The sequence below is a fragment of the Carassius gibelio genome, chromosome B23 (assembly GCF_023724105.1).
Source record: "Carassius gibelio isolate Cgi1373 ecotype wild population from Czech Republic chromosome B23, carGib1.2-hapl.c, whole genome shotgun sequence".
Classification (NCBI taxonomy): domain Eukaryota; kingdom Metazoa; phylum Chordata; class Actinopteri; order Cypriniformes; family Cyprinidae; genus Carassius; species Carassius gibelio.
The window spans coordinates 11,392,943-11,414,646 of NC_068418.1; the positions used below are offsets into that span (position 1 = coordinate 11,392,943).

Genomic DNA, 21,704 nt, shown 5'->3' on the forward strand with positions numbered 1-21,704 from the left:
TTTAATCTGCTGTTCTTTGTGATTTCCTCTGTATAGGAAATGGATTGCGTGCGTGCGTGTGTAACTGATATTGTGGACTTTTACTGATATACATGTGATGGGGATATAGGAGACCAGATGTTTTCCTCTGAGACTGTCACACCTGTATACTTCAACATGCAACACACTTTTTTTCTAGGTTTTGGCAATTTAATTGAGTGTTTCTGTGGTGATTTCTTTATTATACAACGGGTGGAATTAAAGGGTTAGTTCTCCCAAAAATGAAATTTCGGTGATTAATCACTCATCCTCATGTCGTTCCAAACCTGTAAGAGCTTTGTTCATCTTTGGAACACAAATTAAGATGTTTTTGATGAAATCCGAGAGCTTTCTGACCCTCCATAGACAGCAACACAACTGACGTGTTCAAGACCCAGAAAGATAGTGAGGACATTGCTAAAATAATCCATGTGGCATCAGTGGTTCAACTGTAATTTTATGAAGCTATGAGAATACAGAAATAATGAAAACAATTTTTTAATAGTATGTGAAATGATAGACATTACACAATGGTAAACGTTTTGAAGAGTAGTTTTAATAAGGTTTGTATTCAGTTAAAAAGACAAAAACAGTCGACTGGAGTAATGATGCTAAAAAGTTCAGCTATTTAAATTTTAAAATGTATTAAAATAGTAAACAGTTATTTTTAGTTGTAGTAACATTTCACAAAATTACTGTTGTCACTGTATTTTTGATCAAATAAATGCAGCCTTGGTGAGCATAAGAGACTTCTTGCCGATAACTGAATGACTGAATGAATACAGATAGTGAAGGGTGGAGGGTTTTGATTGACAGGGCTAAATGACTATGACCCAAAGAATGAGTCAGACGCTGAAGGTCAGAGGTCAATCACTAAAGCGTGCTCCACCTAAGCTTCCCAGGTGCACCTGTTTGCCCCACAGGTATCAGGAGTTAAACTGATGTCAGTGTGCGGTTGATTTATGGGAAGATATGTGTAGTGAGATAACTTCTCCCATGCTGTTAGCTGAACTTGAAGCTTAAGACATTCAGGCATGTGTGTTTAAGTCTTAGAGGAGATCTAGAGGGCAGAGGAGGGTTAATAGACTGTGGATGGGGTTGGTTAGTATGGTTGCGGCTCTGGAACACTTGCTCTGACTGTGGCGGGGTGTTAATGAAGGGTTGAACTGCCGCTCAAGCTGAACCATCCAAACAGATTCAGGGAAATTAAAATGCAAACTCGAGTGCAAATGTGCGTCCTTCCATATGTGTGCACTCATTAGTGCTCAAACGAGTGAAAGTAAAAATGTGCAAGACTAGAGGGAACATTGTAGAAACTGATGGGATTGAACATATCAGAAGTTTTATTTTATGATCTTGTGATTTACTTTTAAGACTTCTTATGGATCTTACACTCCATTAAAGGTGTTGTTCACCCCCAAAAAAACAATTTGTTTTGTGCACAAAACTTATTTTCGTAGCTTCATTAAATTCAGGTTAAACTACTGACATCACATGGACTACTTTAACAATGTCATTACTACCTTTCTGGACCTTGAATGTTGTGTTGCTGACATGAGGGTGAGTAATTAATGACAGAATGTTAATTTTGGGGTGAATTATCCCTTTAAGGCCTGTACACTTCAAGACGAATGTTTGCTATGAAAATTCAGTGTGACAGACATTTTAATTTGAGGGAACAGCATCCATTCAGTTGTTTAAAGACCCATACAAATATTCACATGCAGTCAATGCAACAAATTATTACTCTCTTTTCCATTGCACTGCAAAGAAAATGGGTTAACCAGTTAGAATTGCACTTTTGGTCACATGCCACTGCTCTCACATGCAACTATTGTACGATTTGGTAATTTAATAAGAATTTGTATAATTTGATTCATACAAAAAAAATGTTTTTTGATTGTATGAATGTGGTATATGTAATGCTGTAGCAGTTGTTTCCTGTCTCCTGTGTGGATTTATGAAGAAACGTGTGAATGCCGGCACCCATGAGCAGACCACTGAGTCTCAGCTAAATTTATTAGCATTTCAGATGATGGAGGAAAATTTAGCAAGCGTGAAAAACTTAACCCGTTCAGACTGTCAGGTTTTAAAGACTCTCTCGGCTTCCCTCCCTAATTCATTCTTTTCCTGGAAGCAGCAAGGTCAGTGAGAAGTTTAGACACTCGAATAAAAGCTCTTGTGTAGCTCATTTGAGGCCCATAGAAATGAAGTACTTCAGAATTTGCATATAGTGGCCCCTCAAGATTGAGACAGAAAGAAGACAAGTGGGAATTTTTATAAAAAAAACATGATACAATTCTGTTCACATAAATTTAACAGAAGCGTGAGTTATATTTGAAAATTGCTGAAATATCTCAAAAGCACACAGCAAGTTTTAGGTTTTAAGGTATAAAGGTGTGTGATTGTTAACCTGTGCTCTGTGTTTCATGTCAGGCTTCAGTGTGACTGCCAGCACAACACTTGCGGTCTGTCATGCGATCGCTGTTGCCCCGGCTTCAACCAGTATCCATGGAAACCAGCCACGACTTACAGTGCCAATGAATGTGAACGTGAGTTTTCCTCTCTCTGCGTCCAGTGAGCCAACAAAACAAGGATTTAGTTCCTGTAGGGCCTCTCCTTGACACATTGTTCTCAAAACATGATTTCTCTCTTGTGGGAGATTTTTTCTGCCTTCCTTTCTTTAGGGCAGAACAGCATTTTCTTCATTCTGTCTAGCAGTGCTCTTTCTTATGCAATAATAGACGTGACATTTAATCACAAAGTATGAGTGAGACTTTTTCAGAAAGTTCAGAATATCTTCAGTCAAACTCAGAAACTTGAATGATCTCTGTCTGGCACTGCGATCTCTTCTCTGTCTTTACGCTTTTAATCACAAGTTTCTCTACCTACATTCTCCCATTTTTATCGTTTAAAATTGTGTCATTCTAACCAACGTGAAAGACTATGTCATTATCACCACATTTTTTTGGTATTTTATATATTTTTCCTGAAGTTCTAGTGAACTGTAAAGTGGCATTATATTAGAAAAACCTTTAGCAAAAGAGTAAAAAATTACATTTTAAAAACTATTCAGTCTTAATTTGTCTAATTAAAAAGGGATTCATTATACATTTTTCATTTAAAATGTATTTAATAATGTATTTATTTATTTTTATTGTGTTATTTAACTCACATTTAAAACATTTAAAATTGAAAATTTAGAAAGTTAAGTGTTTTATATACACACACACACACACACACACACACACACACATACATACATACATACATACATACATACATACATACATATAGTTCATTTTTTTAATTTAATTTAATTTATTAAATTGATAATTTATTATGTTGTTGTTTTTTTAAGTAAAAGTGGCTTCCTGATACCTTTATAAATTTAAATACATATTAGCCTTGCAGACCTCAGAGATGTTTTGATTTCTATTCTGGATTGTATGAGGAAGTTTATAGTGTCGGTTTAGGATCAGCGTAGTCTCTGCTTTAGTAAGACATCAGAGTCAGTGTGGATAAGAGAGGCTGGCCGTCTGTGTGAACAGCTCCAGCCTGCTGTGAGCTCAATCAGACACTAATCCAGTCTGGCTTCTCTCACACACTGTAAAAATAGTCCCGCAATGCTTTTAAGAGGATCTCAGACTCACTCTCTGAGTGTCTATCTGTGCATTGGGAGCCATTTCAGTCTGGAAAACGTTTCCTCTGAGTATATTGTTGGATATCCGCTGTTTCTTACCTAATCTAATCTCTATGTTCCCAAATATAAAACCACTCATTTGTGTGGAGAGAGACCTCAGTGAGGTTTATAGCACATCTGTGAGTAGAGCTGGCTTGAGTAAAGCCAGAGACACTGTTTCATCTCGGCGTCGGGTCACCATGTCCTCAACCTGCTGTCAGTGGACAGGACCCTAACAAAACACAGTCCACACCCAATGTCCTATCAAAAACATGGACAAACACATGAGCAGAGCCTGCTGAAAGTCATGTTTTAATAATGAATTTGCTAATTCAAGTGTATGGAAAGTCTATGGAAATTCCTGATGGACTTTAAAATAAGTAATCATAGCACAAAAATGACAGATAGATAGACTACTGGGCTAAAAGCTGAAATTAAATTAGCTTTATTTTAGATTGAATACCAATTATTTAAAATAAATATTTAAATAAATAAATTATCGCTGTCAAACGATTAATTGCATCCAAAATAAGCGTTTTTGTTTATGTAATATATGTGTGTATTGTGTTTATGTATGTATATATAAATGCACACACGATATATCTAGAAAATATTTACATGTATTTACATAATTTATATTTGTATAATTTCTATATAAATATATTTAATAAAATAATATGACAAATTTTCTTAAATATATAGATGCATATGCATATATATATATATATATATATATATATATATATATATATATATATATATGTGTGCAGTACACACATATACTATGTAAACAAAAACTTTTATTTTAGATGCGATTAATCAGGATTAATCAATTGACAGCACTAAAATAAATATAAAGACAGGGGAAATGAGACACAGGTGCAAACAGTGAGCACTGATAAGTCTGGGCAAAGGATTACGGGAAATGAAATCTTAGATGGAGTGGTAGAAGTCTGGGATGGAGTGCCCTCTAGCGAAGCTCAATGGCTCTCCAGCTAGAGATTGTGACAAAAATACTAGGGCTGCTGCGATCAGGATTTTTGAGGCCGATCGCTGATCACAGAAAGAATTCTTTTTATCATGTAGAATTATTTATAGTAAGACTCTTTTTTATTTTAGACATTTATCCAGGACCTGAATTTCATTTCATTCAACGAATATTCGAAATTCGATATTTAAGTACCTTACAATACTATTGTAGTACTTAATAACTGTAGTAACTAATATTTTGGTTTTAAGGTAATTTTTTCTACGTTTACACACATATTATGTTATGTATAAATGTATAAATATAAACTTGTAATTCCAGCTTCAATCTAAACAATCTTCCCTCACAGTTTTCTCTTGTTTGCCCCATGCTAACTTCACTCCTAGCTAATTACTGTTCTCTTTTCTCTTTCTTTTGCCCTTCTCTGCTGTCATTCCTCTCGGGACAGTCTGAACTCTTCAGGTGGACACTGATGTGTTTTTGTGCATGTCCTGCCCTGTTTCTATCTGCATTGACAGATAAGTTATTAATCTCAGTGTGTTGTGTGTGTGTTTGCAGCATGTAACTGCCACAGACACTCATCAGAGTGCTACTATGATCCAGAGATCGAGCAGAGGAGAGTCAGTCTCAACATGCAGGGAGAATACAGCGGTGGAGGAGTGTGTGTCGAATGCCAGGTGGGCTCAGGTGTACAAACACACTAATGGTGGTGCGGATGCATTGACTGTAGCTCAAGACCTACCTGGACAGCATTTATGTGCAACATAAGTGCATACAACATTTTTGGTTGTCAGTTGCACACTCCATAGATTTGGAAACAGCTGTTAATGTTTTAGCAAATACATTCTATGATTTTGGTGATTTATATTCTTTTACAGCATCACACCACAGGCAACAACTGTGAGCGCTGCATTCCTGGGTATTACAGATCGCCTGATCATTCTCTTGAGTCCCCATTCGCCTGTTCAAGTGAGTCTCCTGTGATCTATTTAACATGAATACATTTGTATTTTAGTAATTTTATTGCTTCGTTTCGTCACTTTTAAACAACATTTCAAATGTTCGTTTTAAATTTTCACATATTTCTTTTGAATTAATGAAAATTATTTTTAATAGTTTTCGTTAAAAGCAGCACTAGTCAAATTGAACCGTATACCGTATTTTTCGGACTATAAGTCGCACCTGAGTATAAGTCACATCAGTCCAAAAATACGTCATGATGAGGAAAAAAACATATATAAGTCGCACTGGACTATAAGTCGCATTTATTTGGACCCAAGAACCAAGAGAAAAAAGTGTGACTTATAGTCTGGAAAATACGGTACATGCATTTAAAGACAGGGTAGTTGATTTAGTTTAAATACATTAAATGAATTTTTTTGTTATGCTGGTTGAAAGTAATTCTGAAAGCAATCACTAAGTGGTCATAATGTCTGTGGAAGGCGTAGGACCATAAATTGTTCGTCCAATCATATTCATCGACCCGAGGATTACAATAGACCTTCCTACCTGTCTGTCAACGTATGTATTTGCATACTTCCATGAACCCTGTTCACGCAAACATGATTGCACAGTCCATTGCGCTATTGCAGACTGAGCGAAAATTCAAAAGCTTTGTTATTGTAATATTATTAACTTTTTACTGAAAATGTTCCTAACTGGTGAATGAGATATGAGATAATCTGACAATGTTGTGTTCATTCCTCCACCAACACCATCTCTCTTCATGTCGCTGGTTAGCCTCTGGTCTGCCGGAGCACTGTCTTGTGTTTTGGAGGAGGCGTGGCTTTGAAGTGTAATTGCAGAGAGGGTGGGATCTTATGTTTTCGAAGCTAGCTTGCTATTGCCAGCCTCTCTTAAACTGCCTGCCATACCTTTAAGTGAACTGTAGACACTGACGAAGCATATTCCTGTCTTTTTTGGTTTTCTCTGATTCTCTCATGTGTTTTGCAGAGTGTCAGTGTGAGTCTGAGTTCACTGACGGCACATGTGAAGATCTGACCGGACGCTGTTACTGTAAACCCAACTACACCGGTGAGAACTGTGACACATGTGCGGAGGGATACGAAGGCTTCCCTGAATGCTACCGTAAGTCTCTGTGTGTGGGTCTATCTTTGAAGCATTCGTGAAGGTTTCAGGCAGTATATTTCAGTTGAATTCATCCAGTATGGATAACTATCTCTAACAGGTATCAAACAAATATTTAGTACATATATGCAGACCTGCCAACCTGTGCGCATTTTGCGTAGCGGCTACTTATTTTGACCTCAAAGTACTCTGGTATGATTTGTCACTCTAAACTATGCAAAAATTGAGTGAAATTTTTTTTTTTTTTTTGCATTTAAATAATTTCTCGTTTTATTTTTCTCCTAGTAGCCTTTGCTGAAATATTTGTAGTTGTAGAATTTTATACCTACAGGTAATTGTATTTGTATGATAGCACTAAATGTAAAGTGTAATGGGGTAATCAAAAAAATATATATATTTTTTTTACTCAATTAGTCTGTGCTTTTTATTATATAAATGTTTAGTTTAGTAACTTTAATTTCTGCTTTAAAAGGATCATTTCTGTTTTTAGATTGCAATTTTACAATGTAATGTGATTTCAACCTTTTTTTGCACATAACATATGCCTACATGCTTATATTCACTTTATTTGTTTAATCCAAATCCAAAATAGCAAGATTTATATATAGGCTACCATATACCACAAGTCAGCCAAAAGCTACAGAGATATGAATGTTTGCTCATATCACCCAGCCCTATACAGAAGTGTACTGGATTTTTAATTAAAGTGTACTTAATTAAAATAAACAGCAAAAATTAACTAAACAGTTACGTAAACAGTTAACTGTTTACCCCCTGCTCCAAGCACCTGCCACTCTGATGGTACTCCAAAACAAATTCCGAGGTTGGCAGGTCTATATATGTGTGAAATTCTTATTGTTTATTATACAGTTGCTTGTGTTTATTTCTTTCAGAGGGGTACATCAGTGGAGAGGCCAGACCTGCAGGGGAAATCATTAGTAAGACATTGATTTGATTCAGTTTTGATTCAGAATCGATTTGATTCTTATTCTCATTTCACTGATTTCTCATACATTTCATAACGTTCTTGTGTTGTGCAGACTGTGAGTGCAGCGCTGCAGGTACAGAAGGGAACTCCTGTAGGCCGGACCCTCGCACCAATACATGTGTGTGTAAACCTGAATTTACCGGAGAACACTGTGACACCTGCGCTCCTGGTCACTTCGGCCTCAGCTGTCAGCGTAAGCACGTTTTATGGCTCTTATAATTATCACAGAGTTAATTTCAGTGAATTTTTATTGTTAGTATTAGACACGTGCCGGTATTCAGTAATGCGATATATCACCGTAATGAATATGCACAATATTGTTATCGTGGGCACATCTAAATACCGCAAATAATTATACATTACAAATTATTCCGAATTTGGGATGCATTGTAGGAATACTTTTCCCATCATATGCTGCTTTAAAAGATGTGTGTGCGCTCTGATGTTATCAAGCATGCATGAGAAGCACATGGGGGAACAGGAGACATGCTGAATGAAAGCACATTCACTCTCTGACAGCAGATGGCGCTAAACTGCAGAAAATGCAGCCCTTACCCTGGAAACTCCATAAATAAAGCAGCTACTTTCTAAAATGTATTTAAATAGATTTATAAAGCCATTCAGGTTTCGTGGATTTGCTATTGTGTTCATCACAGCGCCAAATACTTAAGTATTTAGACTTAATCGGCTATTCATTTTTGTTTTTGTTTTATCTGGACTACAACATGCTTTAGATATTGTTTAAAAATTGTTTTGATTATTTATTGTTCGTTCAAACTTTACATTAGGGCTTCATTAGTTAGCATTAGTTAATTCATTAGTTAACGTAAACTGCCAATGAAAAATTTCTTCTGGACATTCATTAATCTAAGGTATTCCAATATTTAATAACATGTTGTTAAAATCTGAAGTTGTAGCTGTGTTATTTAATGAGCTAACATGAACTAAGAATTGTATTTTTTAACAAAGATTAATAACTTCTTTAGGAAATGTAGCTATTGCTCATTGTGAATGTTAATGCATTAACTAAGCTTAACTAATGAGATTTTATTGTAAAGTGATAGCTATTGGTCTTTATAACTTTATGGGCCCTATTTTAACGATCTAAACGCAAAGTGTAAAGTGCACGGCGCAGGTGCACCCAGGGCGTGTCCAAATCCACTCTTGCTATTTTAACGACGGAAAAACGGTCTGTGTGCCAGAGCGGAATTTTGGAATGGGTTGTCCCTATTCTCTTAATGAGTAATGGGCATAACGTTCAATACACCAACCAGAGTGTCATCTCCCATTCCCTTTAAGAGCCAGATGCACTCACGCCTTGGCAGATCGCTATTTACATGGCGGAATTTGTTGGTGGAAAAGCTGAACGCTTCTCAAGCGAAGAAACCGATCGCAGATCATCTAAGGGACAAGCAGGGATTCACCAAAGCTCCGCGCGATGAGTCAGTTAATATATGTATGTGTGTATCGGCACGATTGTTCAATTAATTAGCCAATTTCATTCATCATTATAAGTAGTAATAGGCTGAATTGCAAATAGGCAGCCTAATTCTAATACACGCAATGACTATCCATCATTATATTTTTATATTTATGTAGCCTACACAATAATATTCTTTTACACTGTAATCCTTTTGTTTTTAATATTTGGCATGTTTGTGTGATGCGCATCCCTGTGTGTAATAAGCTAAGTCAACGCGCACTGTGGACCCGCCCAGAGGCACATTTTGTACACGCTCTTTAAATTACAAAACAATAAAATATTACGCCATTGACTTTAGACTTTAGGCCAGGTTTGAGTTGGTCTATGGCGTAGTCTATTTTCAGCTCCTTAAAATAGCAATGCACCAACAATGCGCCTGAACACACCTTTTTTTTAGACCAGCATGCCCATGGCGCACAAATGAACGCAAATGCATTTTATAATAAAACGATGTGGAGCTGGATGGGAAAATGCGAACGGCGCCGGAAATGCGCACATTGCTGCGCCTTGCATCGCATTGCGTCGGGTGAAAGAAAGGTCCCTATATATTTTATTGCTTTATTGTATTTAAAAATTCACTTATTTTTGTTTTAAGAAAAAAGTTATTAAACCTGTTATACTGTATTATGGCCACTAAATTTAAATATCGTGAAAATACCATTTATAAATAATGGTAAAATCATTAGCAATTAACCGCAACATGAAAATTTGATACCGGCATATCCCTTGTTAGGGTATTGTTTATCATTTCATTATGCATTATGTGTGCAAGTCCCAGATCAGATCAGCTGTTCCATTCTGCCCATTTTTGCCTTTTCTTTGTAATCCACTGCAGCAGGTGAAAGGTCCATCTGAGCAAACACATGCAGATTGTTGCATCAGTGTTTGTCTGTGTGCTGAACTGCTGTTGATCTTGCACATAGTTGGAGTGTTTGTGAGCACAATATACCACCCAATGACAAAGGCAATGCAAACATGCCCACATTCTTGTCCCTCTCCCTTCCCCCCAGGCTGTCAGTGTTCAGGCCAGGGTTGCCAGGATGGGTCCTGTGATGCACTAACGGGCCAGTGTTTGTGTCGGAGCGGGTTTCAGGGTTATTCATGCGAGCAGTGTGCGCCTGGCTACTTCAACTACCCACTGTGCCAATGTGAGTGCTTGCCAATTTTATTCTCACTAAACTTCAAAATCCCCCACGAGTTCTGCCAAACCATGAACTTTACAGTGCAGCTACAATAATTGTTTTCTGTTCTTTTTCTGCTCTGATTAAGGTCAACTTGAATTTTTAATTGACCCCATTTACTTTCTTAACACATTTTGGTCTCATTGCATTTGATTTATCAATGCACATTATGAAATTTAGTAGCTTGATTGGCTTAGTGGCGAGACTTTTCACTCTGCTTGTCTGTTTGCACATTCAAAGACTTTAAGTGTGTGTATCAGTGGTGGAGATTTTTCAGTGACTCTTTCTGCAGTTTACATCATTACACCAGTTGGTGGAGACAAGTGACTGCCTGTATAGCGGAAAATCATTCACTTGTCCAATTCATTCAAATGATTTGTTCCGAAATTAAACAAGTGACTGTCTCCATAAGCGAGATCACTGAATCATTCTCTCAACCAAATAAATTTGTTTTTCGAAAACATTGGTTTAATCAGGAACAAAACAAGTGACTGTCTTGATAAATGAGTCATTGAATCATTCACTCGCTCAAGTTAATTTTTTCAAAAACTTTGTTTCATTCAGGTACATAAAAAGTTCATTCATGGCCTCAAAAGAGCCATTTAATCTTTTAGTCAACTGATTTGTTCAAGAATATTCATTTGTAAACAAAAAAGTAATTGTCTACATGAATTAGTAATTTGAATTGTTCGCTGATTTATTTGAAAATACTGATTCATTCTGAAACGAAACAAGTGACTGTCTTTATGAGTGAATCATTTGAATCATTCTCTCAAATAAATAGATTTGTTCAAAAACATTGATTCATTCAGGAACAAAATAAGAGGGGGGGGGGGGGTCTATAAATAAACTCATTGAACCATTCACCTATCCAAATTGATTTCTTCAAAAAGTCAATTAATGTTTATTCAAAATATCTGCTTAAAATTTCTGAATCATTCGGGCAAAATTGTGTCTACTATGCAAGTTGGTCAGTTCTCATTAAATATCCTTTTCCTCTTATATGTGTTACATTACAGAAGTATAATGGATTTCAAAAGCATTTCTGGTTGACTTTAAAACTATTAACATTTGGTTCATTTGATTTCTCTGTCTGTCTGTAGATTGCGGTTGCAGTGTTGTGGGCTCTATGCCTGAGATATGCGATGCGGCTGGTCAGTGTTTGTGCAGGCCGGAGTTCACTGGTCTTCGCTGTGATCAGTGTCGCTCAGGGTTCCACTCTTATCCAAACTGCCAGGGTGAGACACACACACAGCGATTTAATACATCAAAGAAAGGCTCAGTCTGATTCACTGTCTGTATCATTTTGATTGTAACAATTTGGATTCAATTTCCCAGTGTGCACTTGTGACCCTCGCACATCTTTGGACACCAGCTGTACCTTGTCGGGTCAGTGTATCTGCAGACCCAACTACAGTGGCCCCAAATGTGACCAGTGTGCACCCGGATATTACTCCTATCCCAGCTGCACACGTAAGTCACATGACTCTTTTCACAGGCCAATGTTACCAAGAGAAGGATTGTCTGTGGTAACAGGTGGTTTTACATTGAGATCTCTCTGTTTCAGCATGTCGTTGTTCAGTGGAGGGCTCTCGCTTCAGCTCCTGTGATCCAGTGTCTGGTCAGTGTGTTTGTCTGCCAAACATTGTGGGCCAGAGGTGTGACAGCTGCAGTCCTGGGTCATATGGCTTTCCCCTCTGCCAAGGTGGTCTTCATATTCATCTTCCTGTATATTGCATTCATTTGAAGTAGTTCTGATGGTTTTCTTTCCCTCTCTGTGCTCTAGTTGGGACTTGCAACCCAGCAGGCTCTGTTTATAATGAAATCCTGCCCACTGTGGTGAGTATAACTGAGTCTTCTACATTAAACATGGCTACGTTCTCAATGGATAATGCACATTGTGCTGTAAATTATTCAAGTGTGTTATATTGTGCATGTGATAATTGTTTTTTTTTAAACTACTGCTGTAAATGAGGATCAGTCCCAGTCTTTACGAATTTTCATTCCTATTCCAGATTCTCAGTGCTTGTTTCTCTTTATTTATTATTCCTCAGGGCTCCTGCGAGTGTCGGCCTCATGTAGAGGGGGTGGCGTGTGACCGCTGTAAGCCTCTCTACTGGAAGCTGTCTCTCGATACAGTCTATGGATGCTCAAGTAAGAGAAAATTTTGGACACATAGCGCAAAATGTCGTTTTAAGTAACTGAGTCATCATGTAAACAAAAGACCGTTGGCATTTTGTTCGCTTTGGTGGCAAATCAGACTCTAATGACAGTGCAGTATTTAAATATTTAGCTTGTTAATTAGGCTGTATATAAAATACAACACATTTTATGTCTCTGCTAATGCGTATTATGATTGATTTTGCAGACTGTGACTGTAATACATTAGGAACTATCAGTGAGGTTGCAGAGTGCACTCAGGTATGGAAATATCAACGATAACTCCATCTTACAGAGTCAATTCCAAGGGCATAGTTAACAAACCTGCATCTGTCTTTGAATCAGAGCACTGGCCAGTGTTACTGTAAACCCAACGTGTGCAGCGGCACATGTAACGTGTGCAAGGATGGGTACTTCAACCTTCAGAGGAACGACTACTTTGGGTGCCAAGGTACATAATCAAACCCAGGCAGACATTTTGAATACTCAAAGGAAGAGATGGGTTAAACTCGCCCCTGTGCATGCAGGCTGCCAGTGTGATATTGGAGGCTCTGTCGGGCAGGCGTGTGACGAGAGGCGCGGGCGGTGTCGATGCAGACCCAATGTGGAGGGACCTAAATGCAACCAGTGAGTCACAAGAAAAGCACATAGAGATATAGCAGTGTGCAGTTTGTGTGGGGTTCTGTCATGACTCTGGTGTGTTTGTTTAGACCTCGGCCGGATCATTATTTCCCAGACCTGCACCACATGAAGTTTGAGGTGGAGGAAGGCACCACCATGGATGGACGTCCAGTGAGGTTTGGTTACAATCCTCTGGAGTTTGAGAGCTTCAGCTGGAGGGGCTATGCCCAGATGTCTCCCATACAGGTACACAAACACACGCGTATAAGTTTGCACCTTGAAATCTATTTTTTAAATAAAATTATTGAATCGTGAATAATAACAGCTACAAGAGTAGTAATAACAATTGATTGTTGCTATAAATGATTGTTGTTGTATATTAATATTGATAATCCATAATAAGATTTATTTTAAATTATAACAACATCATCATTGAATGGTAAACGATAATGAAAATAATAATAATAATAATACATTATATTATATTGATTGATTATAATAACCAACAATAATAATCATTATTTTTATTATTACTAATATAAAAAAATAATCATATAGAATTATAATAACAAATTGTTTAATAATTATAATAATATACATTTAATAATAACCACAACAACAACTGTTATTATTATACTTTTGGTTATATTATTAATAAAAAAACCGATGATGATGATGAAAAATCTATGAAACAAAAACAACATTATTGAATGGTTAATAATAATAAAATGAACAAATTGCTAATAATAACAGTCTGATAATTGTATTATATATAATACTGATAATAAAATTATAAAAACAACAATAATGATAATTTGTATTAATATTGTTAATATGTATAATAATACTAATAAATCTATATGAAATATATTTATAATAACAATTATTATTATTACTATTATTACATATTGTGTTATAACAATTTGTGTATTAATATGTCACATTACAGAAGTAAAATAGGTTATGAATACTGCTTGATGTTTAAGATACTATGAAAATAATCATATTAATTATAATAGAACTGTGAATAAACATGTCCTATTTTAAAGTTACATTTATATCTAAATGTTGTTATCATCATCATCATTTTGTAGACATTCGAGATGTTCAAGTTGGTGCATGTGTGTGAAATGACCCTGAGATGTAGCGTTGTGTTGTGTGATTGTCTTTGGCTTGGCTGAGGGCTTTGGTCATGGCTCTGGATTGCTGCTGCTTGTGTGCGTCGGCTGCTGTGTTGGGCTGAAGTGCTGCTTGGTGGTGGTTTTGAGCAACAGCTTTGCATTTGTCTCTCTCTCTTTCTGTCTGTTGCGGGCCGCTCTCTGTCTCTCTAGCCTCGGGTTCTGGTTGAGGTGGTGGTTGGCTCTCCAGACCTGTTTCATGTGGTCTTGCACTATGTGAACCGCGGGGGCGTGGACGTGAGGGGGCGGGTCTCTGTGATCGAGGATGCCAGGCACTTCCTGTGTGGGAATTGTAAGTTTTTGAGCACCCTTTGCTTTAATGATCTGCCTTTCTCTATCTTTCCACCTTCCTCACTTAAGTTAGCTGGTGACTTCCTGCTTTCTTTACAAACCCTCCCTCTTCTCCCCATGTCCGAGACACACACCCACTGCAACCAGCATCTCAGATCGATCACATGATCACACCCATCTTGATCAGAAAGCCAGAGTTCAGGTCTTTAACACAGACCGTGTTGTGTGCTGTACATCCTCCCCCCCTCTTTCCCTCTCTCTCTTCTTCTCCCTGTCTTCCTTGTCCTTCATCTCAGAATACAGTTAAAATGATGGTGCACGTGCGTGAAGCAGACGTGTATCTCACGCGCTTCATCCTCAGATATGTAAACACGAGGTTGGCCGTGTCGAACGGTAAAATCACAGCCTATCAGAACAGCAGAAGAGGTACGTCTGATGGTTCGATGTGCAAGACTTTCATTCTGTCAGTGAACCCAAAGGAGATATTTAGCAGACTGTTCTAGCTGCTCTTTTTGTACTCAGCAAGCATTGGTCTGTATGGCTTATAAAGGTCACGCCATTGGTACAAATAAAAAGACTTAGAGCAAAGGGCAACATTTTCATTGAGACGTATGAATTTGTCCTTATTTTATTATTTTAGTTAATTTTTTATTTAATTTTTAAAAGTGCATTGTGATTGGCCGAACACCGCAAGCATTTGTCGGAAATGTAACGCCCCTTTTCCTAAACCTGAGTTTCATCTTTCAAAATAAATGTAAAGTTAATAATGTCCTCAGTTTTACCATCAGTTCAAGCCCAAAAGAGGACGGCTATATGCAAATACTTCCACATAGTGACCTAGAGATGTGGGGCGTGTTTAAACGAGCCGTTTTGGGGGGCGTGGCATTGCCATAACTTTGATAAAAGAATACGTCTTTGGTTTTGAGACTTTAGTCTTTGCAACTTCAGGGATCTTATTTATGCACAATCAGCTTGTAACACTCCAACGAGAAAGGAAAACTTGAAATCACATCGTATGACCCCTTTAATTTACAAAATTTAGAAGCTAATTACGCATAAAAAAATGTATTTAAAAAATGCATAATTTATAAAACTGTTTTTTTTTTTTCATTTTATAATGATGCCATTTCATTGACTTGTTACTTTCAACATCTGTATATAAAGACACCATTGTTTGGCTACTGTGATAGTTATATAAAGTCTTATCATATGGAAGCAGTTCAAATTAGTTTCAGTAGATATCAAATCTTTACACTGTTTTAATTTACTAGTGCTTTTATGTGATTTTTAGAGTTTGGATATAATTCTTCCATCCCATTTCACTTTCAATGTATGGATACGAGCAGCTCGGACATTCTGCTAAACTTCTTTTGTGTTTCACAGGGAGAAAAAGAACGTCCTCATGAGTAAATGAAGATAGCTTTTAATTCTAAATAAACTATTCTTTGAGTACAACAGTTGATATCTTGATAACGTTTAATAATTTATAATTTTGTAACTTCATAGTTTGATTCATCCAGGTCTGTGACTCCAGGTTTGTATCCCTCTCTTTGCAGGCTCTGAGCAGACCAAACAGATCGTCTTTGCACCCACTTCAGAACCCACATTTGTGAGCGTGCCTCAGAACAGCTTTGTGGAGCCATTTGTCTTGAACCCAGGAACCTGGACTGTGATTATTGAGGCAGAGGGCATTCTGCTGGTAGGACCCCTTCTTAAACATGCTTTCAACATTATTTTTACGCAAACAAACCCTAAACACACTCTCTCTGTCTCTTTCTTTCTGCAGGACTACCTGGTGCTGTTGCCCAGTGCATATTACGAGGCTCCTATCCTGCAACTTCAAGTGACTGAACCCTGTTCGTACATCAACACACAGGATTCCAGTCAAAAGTCAGCAGCACAGCAACTTTTTCTGTACATTTTTCGCGTGTATATGCACTGTGACTGAAGTTATCTGCCTTTTTGTTTTCTGTTTAGCTGTCTGCAGTACATGTATCTGTCTCTGGATGAGTTCCCATCCGTCTCCAGCAATGACGCCAGCTGCAGGTCTGATAATCACCTGCCCAGACCCTGCCACACTGAAAAGATCACTCCTCGCCATCCCAGCATGGCCATCTGCAGTGGCAATGACGTAATATACTGTTTTCAGCAGTATAAAATCTTTTGAACTGTAGTGAATAAGTCATATTTTTATACCAATAAAATCCTCTTTGTGTGTTCAGATGAACGTCCAGCTGCGTGGTCGTGTTCCTGTTCCTGGAGAGTATGTGTTGGTGGTGGAGTACGCCAGTGAAGACCAGTTCCCTCAGACTTTCAATGTGTCTGTTAATTCACCGGGTGAAAGCACTCATCAAGAGCAAATAACCCTGCTCCACTGCAAATACAGGTGTGTTTGTGTGACATTTGCCTTTTCTTTTGTTCTTCAGGTATTCACACTCAAGCTGAAGGGGTCATAATATGCTATTTGTTTTTACACTGAGCTTTATTCCTGCGATTTGTTTGTTTTAGAAGCTTTTGTTGCATCAGAACAGTCATATTTAGTTTACATGTTCACCCTCTCTGTCTGACTCGTAGAATTAAACTTGCTGTTTTTGACACTGTACCTTTAAGACTTTTACATGACATTGTTTATCATTGGTTAGGCACTTTGCATTTACATTAACAATGAGTCATATTTAATGTTTTAATGAAACATCCCAACCACAATGAGGTTTAAATTAGTTATTTTGCCATAATCATCAGTTTTATTCTTTAAAAAGCATTGCTTTTGCTGCATGCCATTTAATACTTTGCATTTACTGATTGATTGTGTGTATGTGTGTGTAGTTTCCTGTGCCGTGCCGTGTCTATAGATGACAAGAAGCGTGTGGCGGTCTTCACTCTGTCCACAGAGGCTGATATCCTGCTTACCACAGACAGAAGCAGTTTTTTCCTTGTGAGAGTTTTTTTTTTTTCTGCTTGAGTCTGCCATAAAAGGTATTTGTGTCCACTGCAAACACGCCATTTACACGTGATTTCCCTTCCAGCACAAAGTGTTCCTCATCCCTCGCACTCAGTTCACCATGGAGTACCTGAAGCCCAGAGTTCACTGCATCAACACACATGGGCACTTCTCTCCAGACAGGTGACGAACACATACAACATCTACATCTTAACATAAGGCCATGTTTACACTACCTCATTTTCATTTTAAAATGGCAGCCATGACATCGTTTTCCATGATCATCAGACACTAACATGATTTAAAGCTATTTTAGGAATCTAAGTGAAGAATATCTGTGTGTTATTTATCGCAGTAGGGTTTCTCCTGTTCATATTCGTGTTTTATATTCTCTGTTTTCCAGCGGCTCCTGCATCCCGTCTCGTTTCCAGAATCCTCCTCAGTCTCTGGTCCTCAAAGAGGGTCAGGCTTCGTCTGTGCTGGACTCGGCATGGGCTTCAGCCCCCGATCCCAGCCTGTATGCAGACAGACCCATGACCTCCAGACCGCCAGCCGCTGCTGATAACAGTGAACACATGCTTCTGGATCCGAGTCAGGTACATCAGACCCATTAAACTCTCATCTCATTGCATCTCTTACTGTTTCTTCCTTTAAAAGAACCTTTTCCCCTCTGTTTATCCATCTGTTGTGCTTGTCTTGTAGTTTGTATCTTTCTGATATTTAAATGCTACACTTCTGATGTTTGTTTATCTGCTTGCTTTCCCAGAATGCTGTAATGTATTCAGCACGCGTACATGCACTGGGCCGTTATGTGTTCGTCCTGCATTACCATCAACCCCTGCACCCAACTTACAACGTCCAGGTCCACATCAACGGGGGACGCATATGGCAGGGTGAGCAGGGTGACTTGCTATTGACTTCTTCTTTTTTTATCACTGACAATGCTTGTTAATGAACGCTCACTCTTTGTATTTCAGGCCACGTCAACGCATCCTTTTGTCCTCATGGTTATGGTTGTCGTAGTGTTGTGATGTCAGAGAGCCAGATCATCCTGCATGTGACGGACTATGAGGTCATCCTGACCCTGCGAGTTCCAGACAGAAGGACACTGTGGCTTGTGCGTGTCACTCTGATGTTTTACTGAAAGGAATATGAATTGTCAATAACAATGAGACTTCTTTTTCTCTTTTGTGTTTCAGGACTATGTGCTGGTGGTGCCAGAGAGCACTTACAGCTCCAGCTTTTTGTCTGAGGAGCCACTGGACAAATCGTACGACTTCATCAGCAACTGTGGACAGAACAGCTTTTACATCAGGTATGATACTTCTCCATTTGTAAACTGTAGGAATGCACGAGATTAAAATTCCGGGTGATAATTATATTCATGTTAAGGCCTAAAAAAGGCCATAAATGAGTAAACACATTGCAGATATTAAGATTCAATACAGTTGTGTTTAATAAATATAAAAATAAAACACTTAAAACACACACACACACACCATTTTTCTATTTTATTTTAATTATTTTAATTAAGTAAAACTATTACAAATCCTTTTTAGTTAATGAAATAAAGCTGAAATAACATTATATATGTATTATTATATGTAGAAATTAGAAATGTTTCCATGGCTACTTCTGGTTGAAGTACTAAAACTAAAAATCTGAAATAAAGCTAAATTAATAGCAAAAAATTTGCGAAATGTATAAAACGTAAATTAAATGAAAACTGAAAATATTAAAAATAAAAGCTTATTTATTCTACTAATGATTACTATAATTGTATAAAAAATACTAATAATACAAAAAAAAGTACATTTATGTTTACATAAAAACAAGTATTTTTGAACAATTTATTTTTGTAATATATAGTATGATATTTAATTTGAAATTTAATTTGAAATTTATGTATAATTGAAATATTAGTGCTTTTAAAAACAGTTTTTAATAAAAAAAGCGTTTTTAAATAATTACATTAATGAATTACTAAAAAACTTAAAAATGGAAATGACGCATTTAAATATGCAACAATGTGTAATTCCAATAAATAAATCTCTAAAACGGCTGATAATGTGATGCAGATGTATTGTTCCTGAACATATCCTGATATATCAGTATTAAAGTGCCTGAACATTTCCTCTCTCCTCTCAGCCCGTCCACAGCGTCTCTGTTCTGTCGTAACTCCGCCGTGTCTCTGTCTGCGTTCTTCAATAACGGCGCCGTGCCCTGCGGCTGTCATGAGGTGGGCGCTGAGAGCGATACCTGCGAGACCTTCGGAGGACAGTGCAAGTGCAGACCCAACGTGATTGGCCGAGACTGTTCCCAGTGTGCCACGGGATACTACGGCTTCCCCAACTGTAGACGTGAGTGTCCCCAACCACGTGGTGGAACGATGGATGGATGGATGGATGGCTGATATTTTTTCTTTTCCTCTCTAGCATGTAACTGTGGCACTCGTCTGTGTGAGCCGGTTACAGGCGAGTGCATCTGTCCTCCAAGGACCCTGCTTCCAGAATGTGTCACCTGTGAACCCCAGACGTTCGGCTGCCATCCTCTGGTGGGCTGTGAGATGTGCAACTGCTCAAGGCCTGGAGTGGCTTCACTGGAAGTGGGCTGTGACACACACAACGGCCAGTGCAGGTACAGAACCACAGGACACACACACACACATACACATATATATACTGCACCTTTTCTGCTAATACCCATATTATTTCTCCATCATAATTCTCTATCACTGAAATTTGTGAGACTAAACGTGTCTGCTGTCTGAAGTCAAGTCGTTTGGATTGGAATGGAGTTAATGGAGTGTTTACAACTGACCTTTTACACCTGAGCCAAACACTTCTCTGTGAAGCGCTGCCTGAAGGACTGATATTATTAACCACTGTCTCTGGTTCTAACAATACTGTCTATATAAGGATTAAGTGCAGGGATTCCAGAGGTGTTTATTTTTAGGAGATTTTATTTCAGTCCATTGGCTGCACGTCCCCTCATTAAGCATTGTTTAAAATCCAGAGGCAGGCGGCTTTTGAGCTGCTGTGACCGTGAGCTGCACAATCTCTCCAGCGTTTCTGTATGTCATAGATTATAACTGTTCATGCATCATCCATTGAGGTCTGTAACTATAACTGGATAAATGAACAATAACTATGGCAGTTTGCTTAGATGTAGTGGGGAAAAGAATGCATTTGGCCCGAGCCAAGGGCTTGTTTTTGGACTGGGTTTGGTTGGTAGAGTGTAATGCCCATATTTTGGGTCACATTTCTTAACCACATTCCCTCTTTCACATGAAAGCTTGTTGGTTTCGTCTTGACATGATAGGAACACTGCTACAATACATACATATATATATTTTGTGTTATTTGCATCATCGCTCCTCAGGTGCAGGAACAACATCGTTGGCCGTCAGTGTGACAGGTGTGCCCCAGGTTTTTATGGATACCCCAACTGCAGACCATGTGACTGCAGCGAGGCGGGAACTGAGAAAGATGTCTGTGACTCCATCACCGGACGCTGTTTATGCAAGGTGCCCCTCTCCTATCATATGTGAATATTACAGTAATGTCATAATATAACATTCAGGTTCTCCCTCATCTGTTATTTCAGTGATGTGTCTGCTCTCTCTCTCGCAGGAAAATGTGGAAGGCTCTCGCTGTGACCAGTGCAAACTGGGAACGTTTCATTTGGACCCCACTAATACTAAAGGCTGCACCAAGTGCTTCTGCTTTGGAGCCACTGACCGCTGCCACAGCTCAGACAAACGGAGGAGTGAGGTACTCGACTCAAGATAAAGAAATCATTCACCTTTCTACATGATCCTTCAGAAATCAGTCCAATATGATGATTTGCTGTTCGAAAAACTTCTTATTGTTCTTATTATCAGTGTTGAAAACAGTTGCTGATTCATATTTTTGCAGAAACTGTAAACACATTATAAATGTATTACTGCCACTATTGATCAATTTAATGGATCCTTGTTGAATAAAAGCATTCATTGAAAAAAAAACAAAAAAACATCTGATTCTGCCTAAACAATATAATATACTAAATTTTGAACACATAAATGATAGAAAGTGAGATATTAA

General features: G+C 38.0%; 1 protein-coding gene across 2 annotated transcripts in view; it reads left to right on the forward strand.

The window, feature by feature from the left end:
- Window positions 1–21,704, forward strand: part of LOC128011066 (laminin subunit alpha-5) — a 69,437-nt gene that overhangs the window by 27,531 nt on the left and 20,202 nt on the right. Inside the window, exons 7-37 of one of the 2 annotated variants that reach the window (XM_052593117.1) lie at window positions 2,455–2,570; window positions 5,247–5,365; window positions 5,567–5,657; window positions 6,642–6,776; window positions 7,670–7,714; window positions 7,817–7,957; window positions 10,258–10,395; window positions 11,532–11,666; window positions 11,767–11,901; window positions 11,996–12,133; window positions 12,215–12,267; window positions 12,483–12,582; window positions 12,797–12,849; window positions 12,934–13,039; window positions 13,116–13,215; window positions 13,299–13,455; window positions 14,541–14,679; window positions 16,235–16,377; window positions 16,465–16,568; window positions 16,656–16,809; window positions 16,901–17,064; window positions 17,505–17,613; window positions 17,705–17,802; window positions 18,023–18,215; window positions 18,386–18,512; window positions 18,597–18,736; window positions 18,819–18,934; window positions 19,768–19,979; window positions 20,055–20,256; window positions 21,001–21,145; window positions 21,252–21,392. In XM_052593117.1, coding sequence (XP_052449077.1) covers window positions 2,455–2,570; window positions 5,247–5,365; window positions 5,567–5,657; window positions 6,642–6,776; window positions 7,670–7,714; window positions 7,817–7,957; window positions 10,258–10,395; window positions 11,532–11,666; window positions 11,767–11,901; window positions 11,996–12,133; window positions 12,215–12,267; window positions 12,483–12,582; window positions 12,797–12,849; window positions 12,934–13,039; window positions 13,116–13,215; window positions 13,299–13,455; window positions 14,541–14,679; window positions 16,235–16,377; window positions 16,465–16,568; window positions 16,656–16,809; window positions 16,901–17,064; window positions 17,505–17,613; window positions 17,705–17,802; window positions 18,023–18,215; window positions 18,386–18,512; window positions 18,597–18,736; window positions 18,819–18,934; window positions 19,768–19,979; window positions 20,055–20,256; window positions 21,001–21,145; window positions 21,252–21,392 — 3,949 coding nt within the window. Of the gene's footprint in view, window positions 1–2,454; window positions 2,571–5,246; window positions 5,366–5,566; window positions 5,658–6,641; window positions 6,777–7,669; window positions 7,715–7,816; window positions 7,958–10,257; window positions 10,396–11,531; window positions 11,667–11,766; window positions 11,902–11,995; window positions 12,134–12,214; window positions 12,268–12,482; window positions 12,583–12,796; window positions 12,850–12,933; window positions 13,040–13,115; window positions 13,216–13,298; window positions 13,456–14,540; window positions 14,680–14,974; window positions 15,105–16,234; window positions 16,378–16,464; window positions 16,569–16,655; window positions 16,810–16,900; window positions 17,065–17,504; window positions 17,614–17,704; window positions 17,803–18,022; window positions 18,216–18,385; window positions 18,513–18,596; window positions 18,737–18,818; window positions 18,935–19,767; window positions 19,980–20,054; window positions 20,257–21,000; window positions 21,146–21,251; window positions 21,393–21,704 lie in introns of both variants that reach the window. The other variant, XM_052593118.1, reaches the window with a different exon arrangement.